This window comes from Periplaneta americana, chromosome 2 (genome assembly GCF_040183065.1).
Source record: "Periplaneta americana isolate PAMFEO1 chromosome 2, P.americana_PAMFEO1_priV1, whole genome shotgun sequence".
Taxonomy (NCBI): domain Eukaryota; kingdom Metazoa; phylum Arthropoda; class Insecta; order Blattodea; family Blattidae; genus Periplaneta; species Periplaneta americana.
Window position 1 is genome coordinate 190,045,457 of NC_091118.1, and position 21,132 is coordinate 190,066,588.

Genomic DNA, 21,132 nt, shown 5'->3' on the forward strand with positions numbered 1-21,132 from the left:
CTCCATACTTGAACGAAATCTTTTACGCTAGTATTCGAGTTAATACATCAGAAATGTTTTAGTCTGTTGCTCGGAAATCAGAGTGTATTATTTCTGTAACACGAAACACATTGTAAGACAACATAGTAGACAGTTGCCAAGCAACCCAGATTAGATGGTGGATAACGAGGAAAAAATAAAATATTGCTAAAGAGTAAAATTATGTTGCATCTGAAAATATGGTGCATTTTATAAACACAATATAATGTTAAATATTTGCTGATGGAAATGAATGTACACCTAAGTGTATAAAAATGTTGGTTATATGAGAAAGGTTCGCAAAAGAACGAACATGACACGCTGAAATGAACACTTCTCTCTGCTTGCTGCTTTCACGGAAGTTAAGAGGTACAGAGTTCAACTATTTCATGAATTTTATATCTGAAATTAATTTATATTAATAGTCACTAATATTACCAAAATTTTACCAAGTTCAAACATCTTCTAAAATTCAATCACAAATCCCAGCCGCCAAATACATATAAATTAACAAAAACTGTACTTTCGTTTAACTTTTCATTTTCATGATTTAATATTGCTTATATTATTAAATTGTTTAATAATATATTATATTAACGCATTTGTAAGTAGACTGATTTGTGCATTTTCCTATCGAGGTCACTGGAAGAATTTCTTTTTAATTTTCTTATCCAAAGGTTCTAAATTCTCTTCCCGGAGAATTCAGGCGCATTCAAACCACATCAGTTTTTAGTTATTTACGTATACTGTATGTAATAAGTTCTATATAAAACTATGAATTAATATGAGTGGCAGAAATGAAACTTGACCACGTACTGGGGATCTGTAAGAAGGGAGAGCTACTGAGTAACAACAGACACCATCGTGCACGTACAGCAATTGCCAACCTGCTAAGAAACAGAGGATGGGAAGTACATGAGGAGATTCATTGTGTGTCTGAAGATGATTCTCATAGAAGAGTCGATATAATTGCCATCAATAGAAGAACCCAGAAAGCGATGGTCTTAGACCCTGCGATTTGCATTGAACGAGACACGAATCAAGCACTGCAGATAAATGATGACAAGCGAACTAATATGTACCTTGCCTTCCATACCTCAGTGAAAAATATGGCATTTCGCTTTACAACTGGGATGTTACAGGCTTACTATTTGGAGCGAGGGGTTGTTTACCAAAATTTACATGTAATATCCTTAAATCCTTTAAAATTCCCATTTATGAGGTTCAGAAGCTCGTAATGGAAATTCTGAAGGCCTCTCTTCAAATTATACACTTTCATCTATATGTTAACACGTAAATTTTTGTTTTAATGTACAAATCGAATCATTATTTTGCTCGTTTCATTTCCCTTTATATTTTATGTTTGTTAATTCCGGACCCCAGTGGTCAACCTCACTTGAGAACGGATGATTTGAAATCTTAGTAGTAGGCTATAGTAATTTTTCAAAATATCGTGCAATAAGAGAAGATAAATTTGGTTTAAATTTAACACTTAGTATTCTTCAGAATTTACAATTGAAACAATTGGTTTATAAATCTCTGCAATCGTTCCAAATATTTGATGAACACTTTTATTCTATTTAAAATCTTTATACGTGAATTACGATTTTTAATTATAAGTCACTGACACTACCTGCATCACTCATTGCACTAGTTGATTTTTCGTTTGTGTAAAAACATTAATTTAATCGTTGACACTTTGTAACTGAACTGCAGAACAGGTTAAAATGTCTCTTTCCTGCCCTACATTCTCGCACTCGATTCCAGTCTATTCTTTTCCGTTTTTGACTCAGTTTTCGGAGGTTCATTTGCACGCTTTCTTTAGCACCACACTCTCGCTCGTTCAGTGCCCGAGTTCAGCGTATTTCCTAGCATAAAAACTTCCCAACGATGCAATTAAAGTATTCTCTGGAACAAGAGCTTAACTGCAAAATCTTGAATTTGAGACACAGAGCATCAAACATTTTAGATCTCGTGTAATAGTATTGAGAAGATCGACAATCAAATGTTCCTAGAGGCGCTGTGTTTGTTAGAGGGAAATAATATTTTGTCAGGAGAGTGAAGTGTTATTGAGGAACCAATGTATGCAGGAAACGGAAAAGTGATGTAACGTACGATAAGTTGTTATTTCAGGGACTCAATTTTACTCATGAATTTTGATTTATATCGTCACATCACTTACTTACTTACTTATTGGCATTTAAGGAACCCGGAGGTTCATTGCCGCCCTCACGTAAGCCCGCCATTGATCCCTATCCTGAGCAAGATTAATTCAGTCTCTACCATCATATCCCACCTCCCTCAAATCCATTTTAATATGATCTTCCCATCTACGTCTCGGCCTCCCCAAAGGCATTCGAAGGATTCGTAACAAGCTGTTTTTTTACGGTGATGGGTTGTTATCGTCACATCACTACAAAAAAAAAAAAACGCACTGCCCGGAGGCTGACACATTCCTACTAATTTATGCATTAAGTTGTGTAAATTAGTATAAACTCGCATAACATAGGAAAGTACTTCAAAGACATTTAAAAAACGCCTATGAAGTACACAATCCCGTAGCAAAAAGACGCAAAGTCTTCTCAAAGCGCCAGACACAGAATTCTGCTTCATATCGTTCGTCTCGTATTCTGCTTAGATAAATTTCACTACAAAAACGGAAGTGAACGAAGTGAAGAGAAGCGAATAGAAACATTTGAAATGTGGATATGGAGAAGAATGGAACGTGTGAAGTGGGCAGACAGAATAAGAAATGAAGCTGTGTTGGAAAGAGTGGGTGAAGAAAGAATGATGCTGAAAAAACTGATCAGGAAGAGGAAAAGGAATTGACTGGGTCACTGGTTGAGAAGAAACTGCCTAATGAAGGATGCACTGGAAGGAATGGTGAACGGGAGAAGAGTTCGGAGTAGAAGAAGATATCAGATGATAGACGACATTAAAATATATGGATCATATGGCGTAACGAAGAGGGAGGCAGAAAATAGGAAAGATTGGAGAAAGCTGGGTTTGCAGTGAAAGACCTGCCCTTGGGTGGAACACTAAATGAATGAACACAATTTTCTTCACTATGATCAGTTGCCAAACTTATGAAAAGCGACGAACGTCATTTGCAATGTTGTTATTAATCAGAATGCAAAGAGAATGCCCTACAACAGCGTTTCTCAACTTTTTTGAAGTGGGGACCACTTTTTTAAGTCAGAACAGTTCCGCGGACCTCCTTATTCTTATTCCCTTCGAAAGTAAATTTATAATTTTTGTAGCATATTTTAATACCAGTATACTTATATTTTAAATTAGAATTAATTAATTAAAATTAATTTAATTCAATTGATTTTATATTAGTATTAGCTAATTAAGATAATGTTGATAGAAGAAAATTCATTTTCTTTTTTTTTTTATAATTCAAGGCTATTAGAGTTTGGATAATCTTTAACTTAACTAAAAAAAAAATAAATGTTGGTACTCACATTAATGAGATGAATGAGCCTGTCGATTCTTACACAGTTGTTCTAGGCCTATATTTGAATGACTAGATATTTCTTTAATGACACTAGAATCACTGATATTAATATCTTCACACATAGCTTCTGAACTATTAGCAGTGCCTAAATGAAGCGTATCATCACGTTCCTTTCTTTTCAAAGCTCCGGATCGAAGCCAGTTTTCCATTATGTATAATGGGCACTATTTAACAGAGACATAGGCAACTACTAGCGTGTACCACATAAGAAAGATTTAAAGTTATAATAGTACATTATGCAACGAGCCTATAATGATAGTAATTAAGAATCGAGTATGGATATTTATGAAACGAGCGCAAGCGAGTTTCATAATTTTCATACGAGCTTCTTAATTACCATTATAGGCGAGTTTCATACGACTTTTTTATGCTCGACCATATTTCTAACTTGAAATTACCGGTATTCAGATGTATACATTTTATTTGTATCTGACAAGATCGGAAGTGACCTTGTTCTAGGTCGTGAATTGTGAGATGTGCGCAGACGCGAAAGTATTGGTTTTTTCCGAGAAACAATAATGTCACTGACCTTGACATAGTCCCGTTAAACTTGATAATATTATAATATTATAACCTTGATTATTGAATTCGACATTGAAAAACGAGATGACAAATTGAATTTATTTGAATATTATTTACAATTAACGCTAATTATTATAGTAACAGAACATAACCTTCTGCGACAGTATTTGATTTCCAGCCTCCGTGACTTTTCGCTAATTCTCTTTCGATTGCATATCCGAGAATAATCGATACTTGCGGTTTTATAACGGTACAAAGCTGACTTGTCATTGGCTGAACACATGTAAGCTGAGTTATCATTGGCTGAAGACGTGTACTTTAATGAGTAGGTGTACTTTAATGACATACATTAAAGGTCTGCTACCAGATGTATAATTAGTACATTTCGGCATGGTCGAGCATAAATACATGAAAAGGTTCGGTACTTTGGTCCTCTGTAATGAATTCGGGTGTCCCTGGCTGGGTTACAGGTGCAGCACCAGAAGTGCAGGGAAAAGATGGCGAGAAATACCACGTTCGTAGTGCTTTAAATCCCTCTTTTGTTGCTGAGAGTAGAATGGGAAGTCGATACACGGGTAGGGTAATAAATTTCATAAAATGTCAGTATTGGGAGAAAAAGCAAAAACGACTGCCATGTGTAATTTCCAATCTCTGAGATTTTCAGCTATAATGTAATAAGCAATTCATTTTAATTTTATTTTCTCCTCTGTCTTTTTTGAAGGACCACAGGTGGTCCGCGGACCATAGTTTGAGAAATGCTGCCCTACAAGCAGGTAGCGTGCTATCGATGTGTCAAAAGCTCTTTTGTCGTAGGTACTTTTTTCGTCTTCTTGGGAAGTTCGAAATCGCACCAATTCATATCAGTAAAATATTATGAACATTACAGTACAGTATTGCTCACTGTCATCTGTCCAATATCCACCTTACCTAGTATTGTCGCCTAAGGCAATCAGGTGTAGTTCCAGCGACAGTGGCCTTCTCTGATGAATTGCTTGACGCAGATGATGTTCAAGGAAGTGACGGTGGTACGCAGTATATTTTACTGGCTGGCACTGTGGTAAAGAATAAGAGACGAGAGCCCACTGGAAATCACATGCTATAACCATCAGAACCTTCAGTTTTTTAAATTATTGTTCTCTCAGTTTCTTAGGACACGAATGACAGGTGGAGGACGCATCGGCATCTCACTTGGTAGAGCGCTGGCTTACGACAACCACGGATCCGAGTTCAAATCCCGACGACGGCTGCCTTGTAGTGGATAAGGCCAAGATTGCGAAGGTTTTTCTGGAGGTTATCCCACACCCTTTCAATCCACTGTCATTCTCCACAATTTCCCGTTCATTGCCTCCGTTTAGAAAAACAGAGCACCACTTGTATGTTTGGTCGGTATTCCTCGCGGTTTATCCAGAGATTAGCAGATGACAAACAAGCACAAGGTAAATGTGTGCGATAGGACAAGGAAAATAAAACTTGTTACAGATTTTTACCAGTGGCGGAGCGTCAATGTAAGCTAAAAAGCTCAGCTTCCCCAGTTATTAATAATTTCATAATAAACCTGCAGTCTATGAACAAAATTATTTATTAATTTTAATAGAATTTATATTTACGCGTTAAATATTGTGATGCGGCAGCTCAGGATGATTTGTGATGCAGCAGTAAACAAGAAGCCTGCACACACCAGGTTCCAAGCAGACTGGTTTATTACACTCATTCTTCTGTGTAACCCACCCCGCAGATTTTCCATCCCTTTCTAACTAAACTATCCTGGTCGCAAGGCTAGCAAGAATCTAGCTTTGACATTGAAAATGAGTAGTTTCCGAGTTATCCCTTTTCGTCAGTTGTGTTCAGTTGAAGTGTTAGTGTGCATTGTGGCTGATATAATAAATAATGAGTGAAATAACAGTTCCTGACACCAGTTTACTTGAATTTTTACGACAATTCTATTATCAAGACTGACTTACGAACAAATGTGTGTACTAAAAAACAAATGACGGACTCCCTTGCTGTCAATGAAGGACACAACCAAAAGACAGACGCATACTTACGTACTGTATCTATTGACCGTTAATATTGTGATTCCTCTATGACAGGGAGTGAGTTAACGTTATACGTATACGTGTCTATTTGTTAGAGATATGTGTAAACCGTGAAATCATATTTTACTACGTATCATTTGAGGTCAGGCCTTATTGGTGTTACTTATGAGGTTCCAACCAAACTTCGACTGCTGACTTCACATTGACTACTATTTATTTTAAGACTATATTTTTGCAATACGTTTTCTCATATTGCATGAAAGACAACTTAAATTAGCTTCCCCTGCTCAAAGTTTCATGCTACGCCACTGATTTTTACAGGACTGGAAGAGAATGGATTTTCTTTATACTAAACAGTATGTACTGTACATCGCTTTTATTTAAAAAAATAAATGCATTATCATACAACAGGTTAGGAACACATTCATCTCCTGCAGTTATAGCCAGTACAATGTAATGTGAGGTACTAAGATGCTACTTCAACCTTTTTCCCCCGTTACTTCACCACATGCTTATATTTAGTGATTTTCTAGCTGTTAGGTTCACTTCACTACTGGAAACATTTTGCCATGTTACAGATTTCACGATAGTTAGTCACTTTGTAACTGTTAGGTTGGCACAATTAGCGACATTTATCAGGCGAGACAAGCCACTCTAATTTCACCAATTTTATTCAGGTACCATATTACCTTTTTATTTATTTATTTACTTATTTATTTAGTTATTTATTCACTTGTTTATTTATTTATTTATACATATATATATATATATATATTTAATAATTTATTTATTTATCTATCTATTTATTTATCTATTTATCTATCTATTTATTAATCTATATATCTATTTATTTATTTAATTATTTATTTATTTATATATTTATCTGTTTATTTATTTATCTATTTGTCTATTTATTTATTTATTTATCTATCTATTTATTTATTTATATATTTATCTACTTATTTATTTAGCTATTTATCCATTTATTTATTTATCTATTTATTTATTTATTTATCTATTTATTTATTTATCCATTTATTTATTTATTTATCTATTTATTTATTTATCCATTTATCTATTTATTTATCTCTTTATTTATTTATTTATTTGTCTATTTATCTATTTATGTATTTATCCATTTATTTATTTATCTATTTATCTATTTATTTATTTATCTATTTATTTATTTATCTATTTATTTATTTATCTATCTATTTATTTATTTATCTATTTATTTATGTATTTATTTATTTATTTATTTATATATTTATTTATCTATTTATCTATTTATTTATTTATCTATTTATCTATTTATTTATTCATTTATTTGTCTATTTATCTATTTATTTATTTATCTCTTTATTTATGTATTTATCTATTTATTTATTTATCTATTTATTTATTTATTCTGAGGTAGTTAAGGCCATCTCGATTAAAATATAACATAGTTTGTGGCGAAAATATAATTATTATTCCTTTATGTTATAGCGACTTGTGTGAGAAGTTACTGTTTTCACCACATCACAAAATACAACTTTTTAGTAACATTTATGCTTTAGGTTGAAGGTTGGTAGCATTGAAGTTCCAGCCATCTTTGATCTTTGGTACCTCACCGTATATTGTTTTGAGTATAAACTGCCATACAAACGTCGAACTGAAATCAGTTTGGTTCATAAAAATGACATCGGATGCAGTAGAACTGTCATATTTGTAGCAAGTCTTATGGCACGTTTAATATCTCTTTTTTGCAGCTTTTCTTTGTACACATCCCACTGGATCAGAGAAGTTGAAAACTGAACGAAGAGAGAAAGAAGAATCTTGCGCCACTACAGTGTAAGCGAAAGTCGAAACAGAACTTTATGATGTTAGCCAAGAGAACAAATTGAACCAGGAACCATTCATACATCTGAATCACATTTACAGGTGCGTTTTATTGGCTTAGGAATAAGCATCTCATTTAGTCTTTGGCTATAAATAACAACATTTAACGCTTATAGGTACAATAGGTAATCAGTGAATTATGATAATTTCACAGAAACTTTAGACAGACCTGATAGTGACGCAAGTATGGAGAGGTTTTTTCCTTACCCGCGGGGAATTCAGTCTCCTATCTAGCGGACGAGAACGCTGTGATTCCCGCCATGAGGAAGTAGTAATAGGCGGATAGGTGGGAAGGGGGGAGAACAGCTGTTTAGTACGTGTCATTCATAGACTAATAATTCTCTCCACGTAGAAGCAATACAAGGCAATAGAGGGCAAGCAAAAATATCGTTAAAAATTATTTGCGCATTTTTCTCACTTGTCAGCATACAATACTACAGGGACATCATTTTATTTTTACTTCAATTTTTATTGTACCTGAGTTTTTTAATGTACTTCACTCCCACCCCTTCTACTAATGAAGTTCCAACTGTCCTCACACAGAACCAAGGTCGCATATAGTAAACAGCACTGAGTTAGTGAATATAGTACGTTCCAGAAATATGTTCGCGTTTTCCAGTGACGAAAGAGCTTTCAATATTGAATCATATTTTCGCACAGGTACTGTCGTCCGTTTGTCTACGTCGCATCCCGATTTCCCTCGCCCCTCTGTAAAAGATGGGCTGTCTTATCTCTTTTCTGAAAACATTAATTTCTGTTAGGAATTGGACGTTTACGTAATATTATAAAACTGTTTAAAATAATTTAAATAAAAGGGCCTCGTTAAGTAATTAACTGTCACGTGATTTCTCCTTTTCTACGATCCTGCGGCATAACCACTTGGACGGACAGTAGATAGCATGTCTGAGTAATTTTGTCTGTGCGGATCGGGCAGAAGTGAAGATTGAATTTACAGTACGTAAGGTACTCTTTTATGGAGTAGGTACAGAATTATTTCAACATGAGTTACTAGTACGAAGCACGAAACTGGTAATTGGAATTAGATGCAATAGTCTATAGTGCGACAATATAAACAAAAGAACTGAAGCCTGTATCGAAATGAACGGCCACCATTTTCAAAAATGTGTTTAAATATTCATATTATGATTATTTTTCAATTTAGCTAACTTCTTTCTCTATAGTGTAAGCTAATGTGCTGTAGACAGTATAATGTACACTGCATAATGAATACGTTCGCATGGATAACTCAGTTCGTGAGTACAAACACTTATTCTTAATACAGTACTGTATTTTGATTAAACAAAAACCTAATGAAAATTATCGAACTCAAAATCGCGATAGTTCCTAGTTTACGTAAATTGATGAACTACTTTTCTTCCCTCCTATACCTAGTAAAGTGATTTGTTTGTGTTTTACGCCAGTATCATCGAACTACAGTCGTGGAAGTAGGTAGCAAACTGTGTTTCCGGTTCTCTAAAGGTATAGCCAGGTTAATATTAAAAATGTTAGTAAAAATAAAATGATGTCCCTGTACTTCCAGTAGTTTCTGGTAGGCTTATACAGTGCACGCCACTTATTATGATCACTTTTGAATGCTATTAATCCGACAACATTAACCGATTGATAACAATGACCGGAAAAGGTTGTTTTTAATTTTCAGTATAAAACTGCAAGACAATCCTGTATGACCAGAACTTATATAGTCACCTATTGTCGTAGTATTGCCTTTCTTTTTCATCACTCATACTAATATTTACATTACCTACACAAGACTGTCAATCGATCCTTTGTATTTTTACACCCTTTACCACTTTCATTCGTGAACAGAGTAGCCTAAGTTCAGACTCGTCCTTATTGTAAACACAATTTGAGGGAAATTCTGAAATAATTTTCGATCACATTTTTTTCTATGCATGTTTCTGTAGCAAAGAAATAGAAACTTTCTTCTCACCATGCGTTTATTTGTACACGATACTTGCCATTTCTTTCGTCAGTGAAACCATCCTTCTATTGATAAAAAAATCGTCTTTTTTCATTTTCTTAGCAAGTTCATTCGATCTTTGTGTCACGAGGGGTTTATCAACACGGTTATCTTTTTCACGAACATTGGTAGACCATAGTTTTAAAGCTGACTCCACCTGACGGTCTCCCCCACCATACCATGTCTTACACTTTCAATTTCTGTTTTCCTTTGCCGTTCTCAGGATAATGTCTCAACTTTTTAACAGTCTGCACAAAAGTGGATATGAAATTATAATTGCATTACTGCCTTCTCATTTTCCGTTATTTGTCACAGAGTTCAATAAATGAAAGTTAATTGTTTTTGTTTAAGCATTTACTCTTATTTTGCACACTCGCCATAGTATCACTGCAACAATGTGACCATCATAATTTCAAAAGCTGAAGCTAAACTGCCGATATGTTTGGTTTTAATATTAGCACACGATTTTGAAAGGAGAAAGCTACCATAGCTCCGTCAAGCTTTTAGGAAGTTGGAGGGAGGGGACAAAAACCACTACATTGTATTTCAATCACCTCTATTTCCATCTCTTTCTTGAAGGACTGTTCAGCCCAAACATTGTGCGGTTTGTTGCTTGAGAGGGAAAGTCACTCTCTTTAACTGGTGATTGTGTTTGACAGATTGTAACATGACCAAAGGCACGTGTTACAGTACTATACTTCCAATAAACATTCAGGGACGAGATTTATGAATTAGCAAAAATGCAATAACATACACCGAATCATTATTCACAATAAACTCATTTTCGCAATGTTTTGAAATCTCTCCGTACTGGATTTTGTAATAATTTATTATTTACGATATAAGTATATATAAATCTCACAAGGGTAGCTGCCCTTCGGTAAGGGTTGTCAAAAGACACAGCATACTAAAGAATTTATATAAAAATAAACATTTGCGTTATCACTATTTACGATTTCTATTTTCAAATGGAAGCTACCCTTGGGAAAGTACTTTTATTTGTTTTCTAATGCCAGGCGTTTGACAATAAAGTCATTTGACCTTTTGCACTCCAATATTTTTCAAAGATATTATCATGACCAGCCACTGAAGCATAGATTTTGAGGTGTTCCGAATCCATTTCTTGGTTTGAGTTGCACAATGGACAGTTTGGGGACTGATATATTCCAATTCTATGCAGGTGTTTGGCCAAACAATCATGGCCTGTTGCCAATCTAAATGAGCTACAGACGATTTTCGTGGTAAATCGGGAATTAACTGTGGATTATGATGCAGAGAATTCCATTTTTTCCCTTGAGATTGTGTTATCAAATTTTGTTTGTTGAAGTCTAAATATGTAGATTTAATAAATCTTTTCACAGAGTAATACGTAGATTTAGTAACAGGTCTGTAAGTAGCAGTGCTGCCCTTCTTTGCTAAAGCATCCGCATTCTCGTTTTCCAGGATTCCACAATGGGATGGTATCCATTGGAATGAAATTCTTTTATTGAGTGATATTAATTGATATTAATAATTATTAGTAATGAAATGGAATATAAGGAAATTTAGGTGTACAGGTGATTACGTAAAATCTGAACAGAATATTTCATTACGTGTACAGCAATAATTTTCAAAATATTTAAAGGAATTCCAAAAGACTTAAAACATTCAACTGAGAATTTTGGAATTGTTCCCCTTGCTCCGAACAATAGGCCAAATACTTCAATCTGTCCTTGTATATGATAATAATCTCTGAAGTATTGAATTGTAGGGTCATAGATGGTCTTCTTTTCTTCATGTACTGCTACAGGTTGTTCAACTGCAGTTTCAAAGCGCACGGTGGGATCGATGATAATTGCTCTATCATTTCTTCTATCAATGGCAATGATGTAAACTCGCCGAGAACTTCCATCTTTCGCAAGGCAGTGGACTTCTTGGTGAACCTCGTAGAAGGAAGGAAGACTTTTAGCAATAAGTTCTCGTATTTCATGGTGTCTAGTATTCCGGATGAGAGTTCCATGTTGGAAGAATCCCAGGATATTACAATACGAGTTTGGTAATCAGTCTAGTATTGTAATATGAAGTTACTGTAAGTATAACGTACGACGTTTTATCCACTTTGATAACAATTTTTAATAAAAGTAATTGTATTATTTTTATTAGTTTTGAATATGTATTTTGTGGAAAGATGACTATATTATTATTATTAGTTTCTTCCTGCGGCAGGCGATTCGTTAATGTTTGTTTAATTAGTTTTGAACACGATAGGTTTTTGTTTATAACAAAATAACAGCAATACTATGAGGAATAAACAAACATTGTTAAAAAGTATTTAAACGAGGATTCAGATATTGAAAATGCCGCAATTGAATATTTAGTACCATAGAAATTCCGCGTAAGATATGAAGTGGAATATAAAAAATGTGAAGAATGGTGTTCCAAGAAACCTGTAGGCAGTGTGTCGGAGAACGTACTTTAGTGAGGAAGCTACGTGCAAAAAGCCAAGTTCATTATAGACGCACTATTTGATAATATGGAGTACATTATTTTTTAAGAAGGACGACATAATTAAGTACATGCGGTTGTACGCGTTTTTGATACGAAAAGGCGAAGGCTACCAGATTAAGGAATCTAGTACTTTTTTTCAAAAGAGGACATTCACTGATTCCTACTGGAAGCAGATAACAAACGTTATCATTATCTAACTAATTGCGTAATAAAAGTATAATTACCTAACTAGTTGCGTAATAAAAGTATCATTACCTAACTAGTTGCGTAATAAAAGTATCATTACCTAACTAGTTGCGTAATAAATGTGTTTACAACATTTTATTAGTGATGTAAAGTCCACATAAAGTGGATGAAAGTGATAACTAGAGACGAGAATTTCATACGCTACAAAATCCCAAAATAAGCATGCATTCATGCACTACCAAACTACGAAATATGCACGATCAGGTTAAAAATACACTAAAATATGCACTTTCATTTTTGTTCCAAATTTCTTATTTCACTTCACTTTTTTCCATACTTAACAACTAACAACATTTCTAAATTGCTTTCTGAGATTCCTGCGCTTGTCAGTCAATATGTTTTTGTAGGCAGAGCATGACCTATATCGCAAGAAGTTGTGGGTGCAAGCTTGATTGAATCTTCTTCTGTGATTTAGTTTTTTTTCTTCTGTTTTTTCAATTCTGCTTCCTGATCCTAAAATAGGGGAAACTGTGTCTGCTGGAAACCATTAAAACATGCACTTAAAACTGAATATAATGTATATTATATTGCAATTCAAACCAAGAAATGGATTCGAAACGCCTCAAAATCTGTGCTTCAGTGGCTGACCATGACAATATCTTTGAAAAATATTGGAGTGGAAGAGGTCAAATGACTATTGTCAAACGCCTGGCAGTAGAAAACAACAACAACAACAATATATATATATATATATATGAAGCTGAAAATTGCTTAAATATCCATTATGCATGTTTTATCCCCAAAAAGGCCAAAACATGCAAATATGCACGGAAAAACTACACATATTTAGAACCGGAATAGTACATTATGCAACGAGCCTATAATGATAGTAATTAAGAAAGCGAGTATGGATGTTTATGAAACGAGCGCAAGCGAGTTTCATTATTTTCATACGAGCTTCTTAATTGCCATTATAGGCGAGTTTCATACGACTTTTTATGCTCGACCATATTTCTAACTTGAAATTACCGGTATTCAGATGTATACATTTTATTTGTATCTGACAAGCTCGGAAGTGACCTTGTTCTAGGTCGTGAATTGTGAGATGTGCGCAGACGCGAAAGTATTGATTTTTTCCGAGGAACAGTAATGTCATTGACCTTGTGTAATCCCGTTAAAGGTGGTATAACTTTGATTATTGAATTCGACATTGAAAAACGAGATGACAAATTGAATTTATTTGAATATTATTTACAATTAACGCTAATTATTATAGTAACAGAACATAACCTTCTGCGACAGTATTGGATTTCAGCCTCCGTGACTTTTCGCTAATTCTCTTTCGATTGCATATCCGAGAATAATCGATACTTGCAGTTTTATAACGGTACAAAGCTGACTTCTCATTGGCTGAACACATGTAAGCTGAGTTATCATTGGCTGAAGACCTGTACTTTAATGACATGCATTAAAGTACTGCTACCAGGTGTATAATTATTACATTTCGGCATGGTCGAGCATAAAGTATTGAAATGGGTAAGTACTACATTTGAGCTATGTCCTATGTTCCTATAAAAACATGCATTTCCATGAAATTCTCGTCTCTAGTGGTAACATTAGCCGATTGGTCACATTATCCGTAATTACAATAAGTGGAGTGCACTGTAACTTGAAGTAATCTTTCTTTTTCTCTTAAGTTCCTTCAACGGAATGGTTATACAAAAAACCCCAACCGGGTTATCAGTCCAAGCGGGAATCGAACTCACTCCCGAGCACAGCTACGGCTATTGTGGTAGTGGTAGAGGTGATGGTGAATGACGGCAAAGGCCTTTGGTGATACCTAATGGCGACGATAACGAAGACTGTTTTGAGGATGAGGATGAGGATGATGATGATGATAATGATGATATGCCACATATAGACCCCCGAGTTTCTTCGCTGGACTTCTTAAAATTCTTGCAGTTTATGAGTCACAATCTACGAAATAATGCTCCGACGTCTGATTGTCTAACCTTTGTTCAATAGATGCTGAGAGGCCTATTGGGAGTCGTGGGAGAAGAGACCTCCATGCTGTCTTCCATGTGATCACTTAGGTCGTGCAGGTTAAACCTGATGTCGGGGTCAAACGGACGGCTCATGCGTTCTATCTCCTCCCTCAAAGTGCCGACGTCTTCCTCGGATCCCGTCGGTACCTCGTCTCTGCGCCGCCTCACGGCAGGAGTGGCGAGTCTCGAGCTGATCTTCGGGTCCCTTATTTTGTGGAACTCTGCCATTTCGTGGAGCTCTTCGTCGTCGTCCCCGGCGTAGAAATCGAGATCTCTTGCAAAGTACCATACAGCGATACTAAGTATGGCACACACCACCATAAGACCTTTAAGAATATAAACAATTCAAAAAAGCTATAATTAATATTTTTAAGTCTGGAAACCGTGGTGGCTGGATACGAGAAAAAGTTTTTATTTAAAGTTTTTCCATTAGCATTGCGAAACTAGTAAAGTACTTCGTCGAATTTTTATGTTTTACAGAAAAACGGGATATTTGCGTGACGGCTGATGATCTGAACCACTCAACCACTACAGGAATTAAGACGACTTAAGACATAAATATTATTTCTATCAACTATTTCTATTAGTATCAAAGAATAAGGCATACTGGTGAATAAAAAGTGCCTATATGAATTAATTCAAAAGCAATGAGTATTGGTATAGTAAAATAAGCTTTTTCCATTACCAACTCCGACTTTGACACAATTAGGGAGAAAGGGTTTCTAAGTCGTCGTTTCAGGAAATTCTGGGATCGGCTAACTTAATACTGCGTGGTCCGTACAAATAACTTACTATAATAATACCGGACAGCTGTATACTAGCAGCATTGGCGTGATTGCGAAAAATCGCGGACCTGACATCTAGCGCAGAGCGATGGAATTACGTCCACATATACAAATATTAACATAGCGAGATTCGGACTATTGTTGTGAGTTACTAATGTGGAATTATATATGAAACACTTAAGAAATGTTGAATAATATTTAATGTAAAATTACTATCTTATATCAAAGCTGCATATTATGAGAAATATTGCATACTTCATATTACTTTCCGTAATTAATTTTTACATATTTTTTCTTTGGTTTACCGAGACAAAATCAATCTGATATTAGGAATGAATTTACAGTAATGTTTTATATACGCATTGCTGACAACTGCAAAGATAAAATTAATAGTAATCTTATGCTTGTAATAATTAGTAAAGGCATTTGGACAACAATAAAACGTAATTTGATAAAACCTTAAAATCCAATACATTTTAACTTCTATTCATTTATTAGGTCTAAATAAAAAACTAATTTGTATTTTTCTATCAACACAAAGACGAAGGAATTAGGCCTACTAAAGAATGTTGTTGACTCACGTTTTATGAACCATCGGAAATCGAAATTACGATTTGGAGCAATTTGTAACGCTGCAATTGTCACAATTATAAACAGCACATATACACCCTGACATTTTAACACTAGTACTAATTCATAAAACTATTAACAAATTAACTAGCCCAGCAACAATATACATTACAGTTGATTACAGCTTGTTTCGCGAGTATCTCCATCCCGGCAGGTAGGTAGCAGCACCATCGTCGTTCTCACGTAAAACTGCTAGCTGTCCGGTATTATTATAGTAAGCTATTTGGTCCGTATGCATACTCACATCCTGATGTAACGTTGATATAAAGTCCAAGTTTGTCGGCATTGTATAACTTGCATTCCTCTTGGTCGCTTATGCCTCTGTACATGCACGAGGAATCTGAAAGACATAATATAACGATAATGTAGAAGAAACTGCACAATACATACTCTATTCAAAAAGTTTTCGGAATATATATATATATATATATATATATATATATATGTTTTTTTTTTCACTGAAATGAAAATGTTAGTTGTATATGTCTGTTTCTGGTGTTGTAAACATTCATGACGTCACTTCCGTAGCAGCACGCGTAGCATTTTCATTATCGTTGTTGTTGTTGTTGTTTGGCAACTGGCTGTTGTTTGTGTGATATTCATTCGTCGAATTTCAGAATATGGGATACAGAGCAACACGCAAATATCAAGTTTTTTGTCTGTTTGTACAAATCCTCCTTCAGAGACTTTAAGAATACTTGAAGAAGCTTATCATTAGAGAGCGGAATTTAGACAAAAACCTATTTTTTTTTCCTTGATACATACAGGCTTGAGATTTAATATTTACATTTTTCATGGAAATATAGGTATAAATAAAGGGATATTATAGTGCCTAAAATGCCTATTTCGACGTTAGTGCCTATTTTTAAATTTTTGTATATTTTTCGTAATTTGTACTGTTTTTCTTAACATCCTGTACCCTTTACATTTCAAGACGGATAACTACAACGCCTTTCTGGCAGTGAACAACACAATAGAGAAGTACCTCCGGGCCACCCCTTCTCATTCTTACAATCTTTCAATCCTAAAATTCCAACTTTCAGTAGTAGTCAGTATAGCGCTGGCCTTCTGTGCTCGAGGTTGCAGGTTCGATCCCGGCTCAGGTCAATGACATTTAAGTGTGCTTAAATGCGACAGGCTCATGTCAGTACATTTACTCTCATGTAAAAGAACTCATGCGGAACAAATTATTATTATTATTATTATTATTATTATTATTATTATTATTATTATTATATCTTCCTCTGTCTGTCGGCAATTTAAGACAAACTCGCTGGGTTGTGCCCGAATAAGCATTCTCTTACATTGAAAGACAGATAACAACCCCTTCCTTTTTTCTCACCATTTGTAAGTACAGCAGTGAGCGACACAATAGCCACAATAGGTGCTGATAATCTACTGTGAAGCAAACTATGGTGAATGAAAAACACTAACTTAAAGACAGAATGTCTTCATTTTGTGTATTTTACATTCAATAAATGTTGAATCTTATATTAGCGACATTCTTTAACCAAAAAAGCCCATTTTTATTTCATAGAGCCTAAATAAAGGGGTTTAAGAGCCTATTTTAGGCGCCTAAAATGTCACTTTTTAAGACCTAAAATTCCGCTCTCTACTTATAATAAAGCAGAAATGAAAAAAAAAAAAAAAAACGCAGATCTGCGCCTGGCATGATCGTCTTTGATAACACTGGGTAACAAATTTTGAGCAAATTTTTGTTTCTCCTGGTTTTTTGGTTTGATATCGGTAAATCACACACGCTGAGTTCAGAAATATCAGTATTTTCATTATAGCATCAATAGTTCTTTGGGAAATTAACTGTATATGTTTAAGTAATATGCATATTTATTAGGCCTACCAGAACAGAGTAGTTCGATTAATTAAAATGTGTCTCAGTGAAACATACAGCAGAGTCCGTATAGGTCAGTTTCTATCTGATGCTTTTCCAATTTACTGCGGGCTAAAGCAGGGAGATGCACTATCACCTTTACTTTTTAACTTCGCGCTAGAATATGCCATTAGGAAAGTTCAGGATAACAGGCAGGGTTTGGAATTGAATGGGTTACATCAGCTTCTTGCCTATGCGGATGACGTGAATATGTTAGGAGAAAATACACAAACGATTAGGGAAAACACGGAAATTTTACTTGAAGCAAGTAGAGCGATCGGTTTGGAAGTAAATCCCGAAAAGACAAAGTATATGATTATGTCTCGTGACCAGAATATTGTACGAAATGGAAATATAAAAATTGGAGATTTATCCTTCGAAGAGGTGGAAAAATTCAAATATCTTGGAGCAACAGTAACAAATATAAATGACACTCGGGAGGAAATTAAACGCAGAATAAATATGGGAAATGCGTGTCATTATTCGGTTGAGAAGCTCTTATCACCCAGTCTGCTGTCCAAAAATCTGAAAGTTAGAATTTATAAAACAGTTATATTACCGGTTGTTCTGTATAGTTGTGAAACTTGGACTCTCACTCTGAGAGAGGAACATAGGTTAAGGGTGTTTGAGAATAAGATGCTTAGGAAAATATTTGGGGCTAAGCGGGATGAAGTTACAGGAGAATGGAGAAAGTTACACAACACAGAACTGCACGCATTGTATTCTTCACCTGACATAATTAGGAACATAAAATCCAGACGTTTGAGATGGGCAGGGCATGTAGCACGTATGGGCGAATCCAGAAATGCATATAGAGTGTTATTTGGGAGACCGGAGGGAAAAATACCTTTAGGGAGGCCGAGACGCAGATGGGAGGATAATATTAAAATGGATTTGAGGGAGGTGGGGTTTGATGATAGAGACTGGATTAACCTTGCACAGGATAGTGACCGCTGGCGGGCTTATGTGAGGGCGGCAATGAACCTTCGGGTTCCTTAAAAGCCATTTGTAAGTAAGTAAGTACCAGAACAGAGTGATCAACTGGTATGCTAGGGTATAAGTTGTCGTTGTGCAGCAACACAGCCTTCAAACTAGTACTGTATGTGTGCTGCCTATGAAGAGATGCCATTCAATGGAATTGTGCGCTACTCCAGTTTCACCAAAGAGACCACTGATGTCACTACAGTAACAGAGATGACCATCATTACTATAATATTGTGCGAAAGTTTGATGCCGCTTCCTATATTTTGTGATCCTGCAGCTTTCGTCAAGCAAATTACATTCTTGTAGACCGGATGCTAGGAGCTCTGCTTTCGATTTTGGTAATTCAAGATCACGTACAAGGTCATCTAGTTCCTTCTGATTTCGAAAATGGCGATTTTGGCTGGAACGGTCACTGTCACTGTATTCTGAGTCACTTTCGGGGATGGGTATATGGCGATACAAATTCGTTTGAGTCAACGGCTGGTAGTTCAAGAACGGTAAACCTCGACCATGCAGGATAGGAGCAATAGAAGATGAGATATCCGGACACTGCAATCTCCATCGTTGTTTTAAATTTTTCAAAGATGACATATCGACCATGCAAAAGTAGCATTTGTCATGGTGGTTGGTTGGTTCCCTCCAAACTCTGGGGACAGCGAAAGGCATACATTTCCGAAATCCTCGTAGCCATTCTTCCAAAGTTGAATTACAGGAATCACAGCACACATGTGGTGCCCGTGAATTGTCTTGGTCTCGTATTGGTACTTCAAAGTAAACATTGTAAACAGTATAATATTTGGTGCCAGGTCTTAGGTTATGCTTATTCTGCTTTGTACTGATGTAATATCCAAAAACGTAACAGAAAGAGCCCGGTGAATTCCTGCAATCACCTTTAGAAGTCATGCTTTAACGTAGAACAAACATAAAACTTACAAATTAAACCAAACCCTTTAACTCTATTAAATATAGAATATAATCTAAATTTAACAGAAGAAATACTGAAATCAGAAGTAAACACTAAAATACTGAAACAATTGTCTTTAGAGACAATTAATATTAGGTACCCTCCACAAAACTGGCTTCATTTATACACCGACGGATCCTTGATCTCCAGAGAACAAGGTGCCGGTGCAGGTGTTACGTGCTGTCTCTTCTCACTTTATAGATCTCTTGGATATGGAACAACAAGTTTTGATGGTGAAATCATTGCAATAAGTGAATGTCTCAGGAACCTTCTATGCCACATCAATAAATTTAAGAATGCAGTTATATTGTCAGACTCCAAAGCAGCTATTCTATCAATCGTCTCTAAACATACGCCTTCCTCTCAAACAGCAGAAATAACTAAAATGCTCTCTCAATTAATATCACTCAATAAAAGAATTGTATTCCAATGGATGCCATCCCATTGTGGAATCCTGGGAAACGAGAATGCGGATGCTTTAGTAAAGAAGGGCAGCACTGCTACTTACAGACCTGTTACTAAATCTACGTATTACTCTGTGAAGAGATTTATTAAATCTACATACTTAGACTTCAACAAACAAAATTTGATAACTCAATCCCAAGGGAAAAAATGGAACTCTCTGCATCAAAATCCACAGTTAATTCCCGATTTACCACGAAAATCGTCTGTAGCTGCATTTAGATTGGCAACAGGCCATGATTGTTTGGTCAAACACCTGCATAGAATTGGAATATATCAGTCCCCTAACTGCCCATTGTGCAACTCAAACCAAGAAATGGATTCGGAACGCCTCAAAATCTGTGCCTCAGTGGCTGGTCATGATAATATCTTTGAAAAATATTGGAATGCAAGAGGTCAAATGACTTTATTGTCAAACGCCTGGCATTAGAAAACAACAACAACAACATAATTAAGAATATCGTTATATTTCTGGAACCGTTGTCATTTCAGAAAAAGTAATTGCAGATTTGAAATCAGCGCAAAAAACTGAACCAGAAACATTTAAAATATCGAGAGAAGCATTTTCATTGTTACCCAGTATAATGCGATGAACAAATATCACACAAACAACAACAACATAATTAAGAATATCGTTATATTTCTGGAACCGTTGTCATTTCAGAAAAAGTAATTGCAGATTTGAAATCAGCGCAAAAAACTGAACCAGAAACATTTAAAATATCGAGAGAAGCATTTTCATT

At 35.3% G+C, this 21,132-nt stretch overlaps 1 protein-coding gene and 1 long non-coding RNA gene across 3 annotated transcripts in view; one reads left to right on the plus strand and one right to left on the minus strand.

The window, feature by feature from the left end:
* The window catches only part of LOC138694957 (uncharacterized), a 223,060-nt gene extending 213,078 nt beyond the window's left edge, over window positions 1–9,982 (plus strand). The window contains exon 2 of the long non-coding RNA XR_011331030.1: window positions 9,457–9,982. This is a non-coding gene — a long non-coding RNA (uncharacterized lncRNA). The remainder of the gene's footprint in view (window positions 1–9,456) is intronic.
* A 3,409-nt stretch (window positions 9,983–13,391) lies between these two features.
* The window catches only part of LOC138694956 (solute carrier organic anion transporter family member 74D-like), a 45,127-nt gene continuing 37,386 nt past the window's right edge, over window positions 13,392–21,132 (minus strand). For both annotated transcript variants that reach the window (XM_069819180.1, XM_069819179.1), the window contains 2 exons: window positions 16,336–16,431; window positions 13,392–15,002 (listed from right to left, as the gene is read on the minus strand). In XM_069819180.1, the coding sequence (XP_069675281.1) occupies window positions 14,650–15,002; window positions 16,336–16,431 (449 nt within the window). In that variant the 3' untranslated portion in view covers window positions 13,392–14,649. The remainder of the gene's footprint in view (window positions 15,003–16,335; window positions 16,432–21,132) is intronic.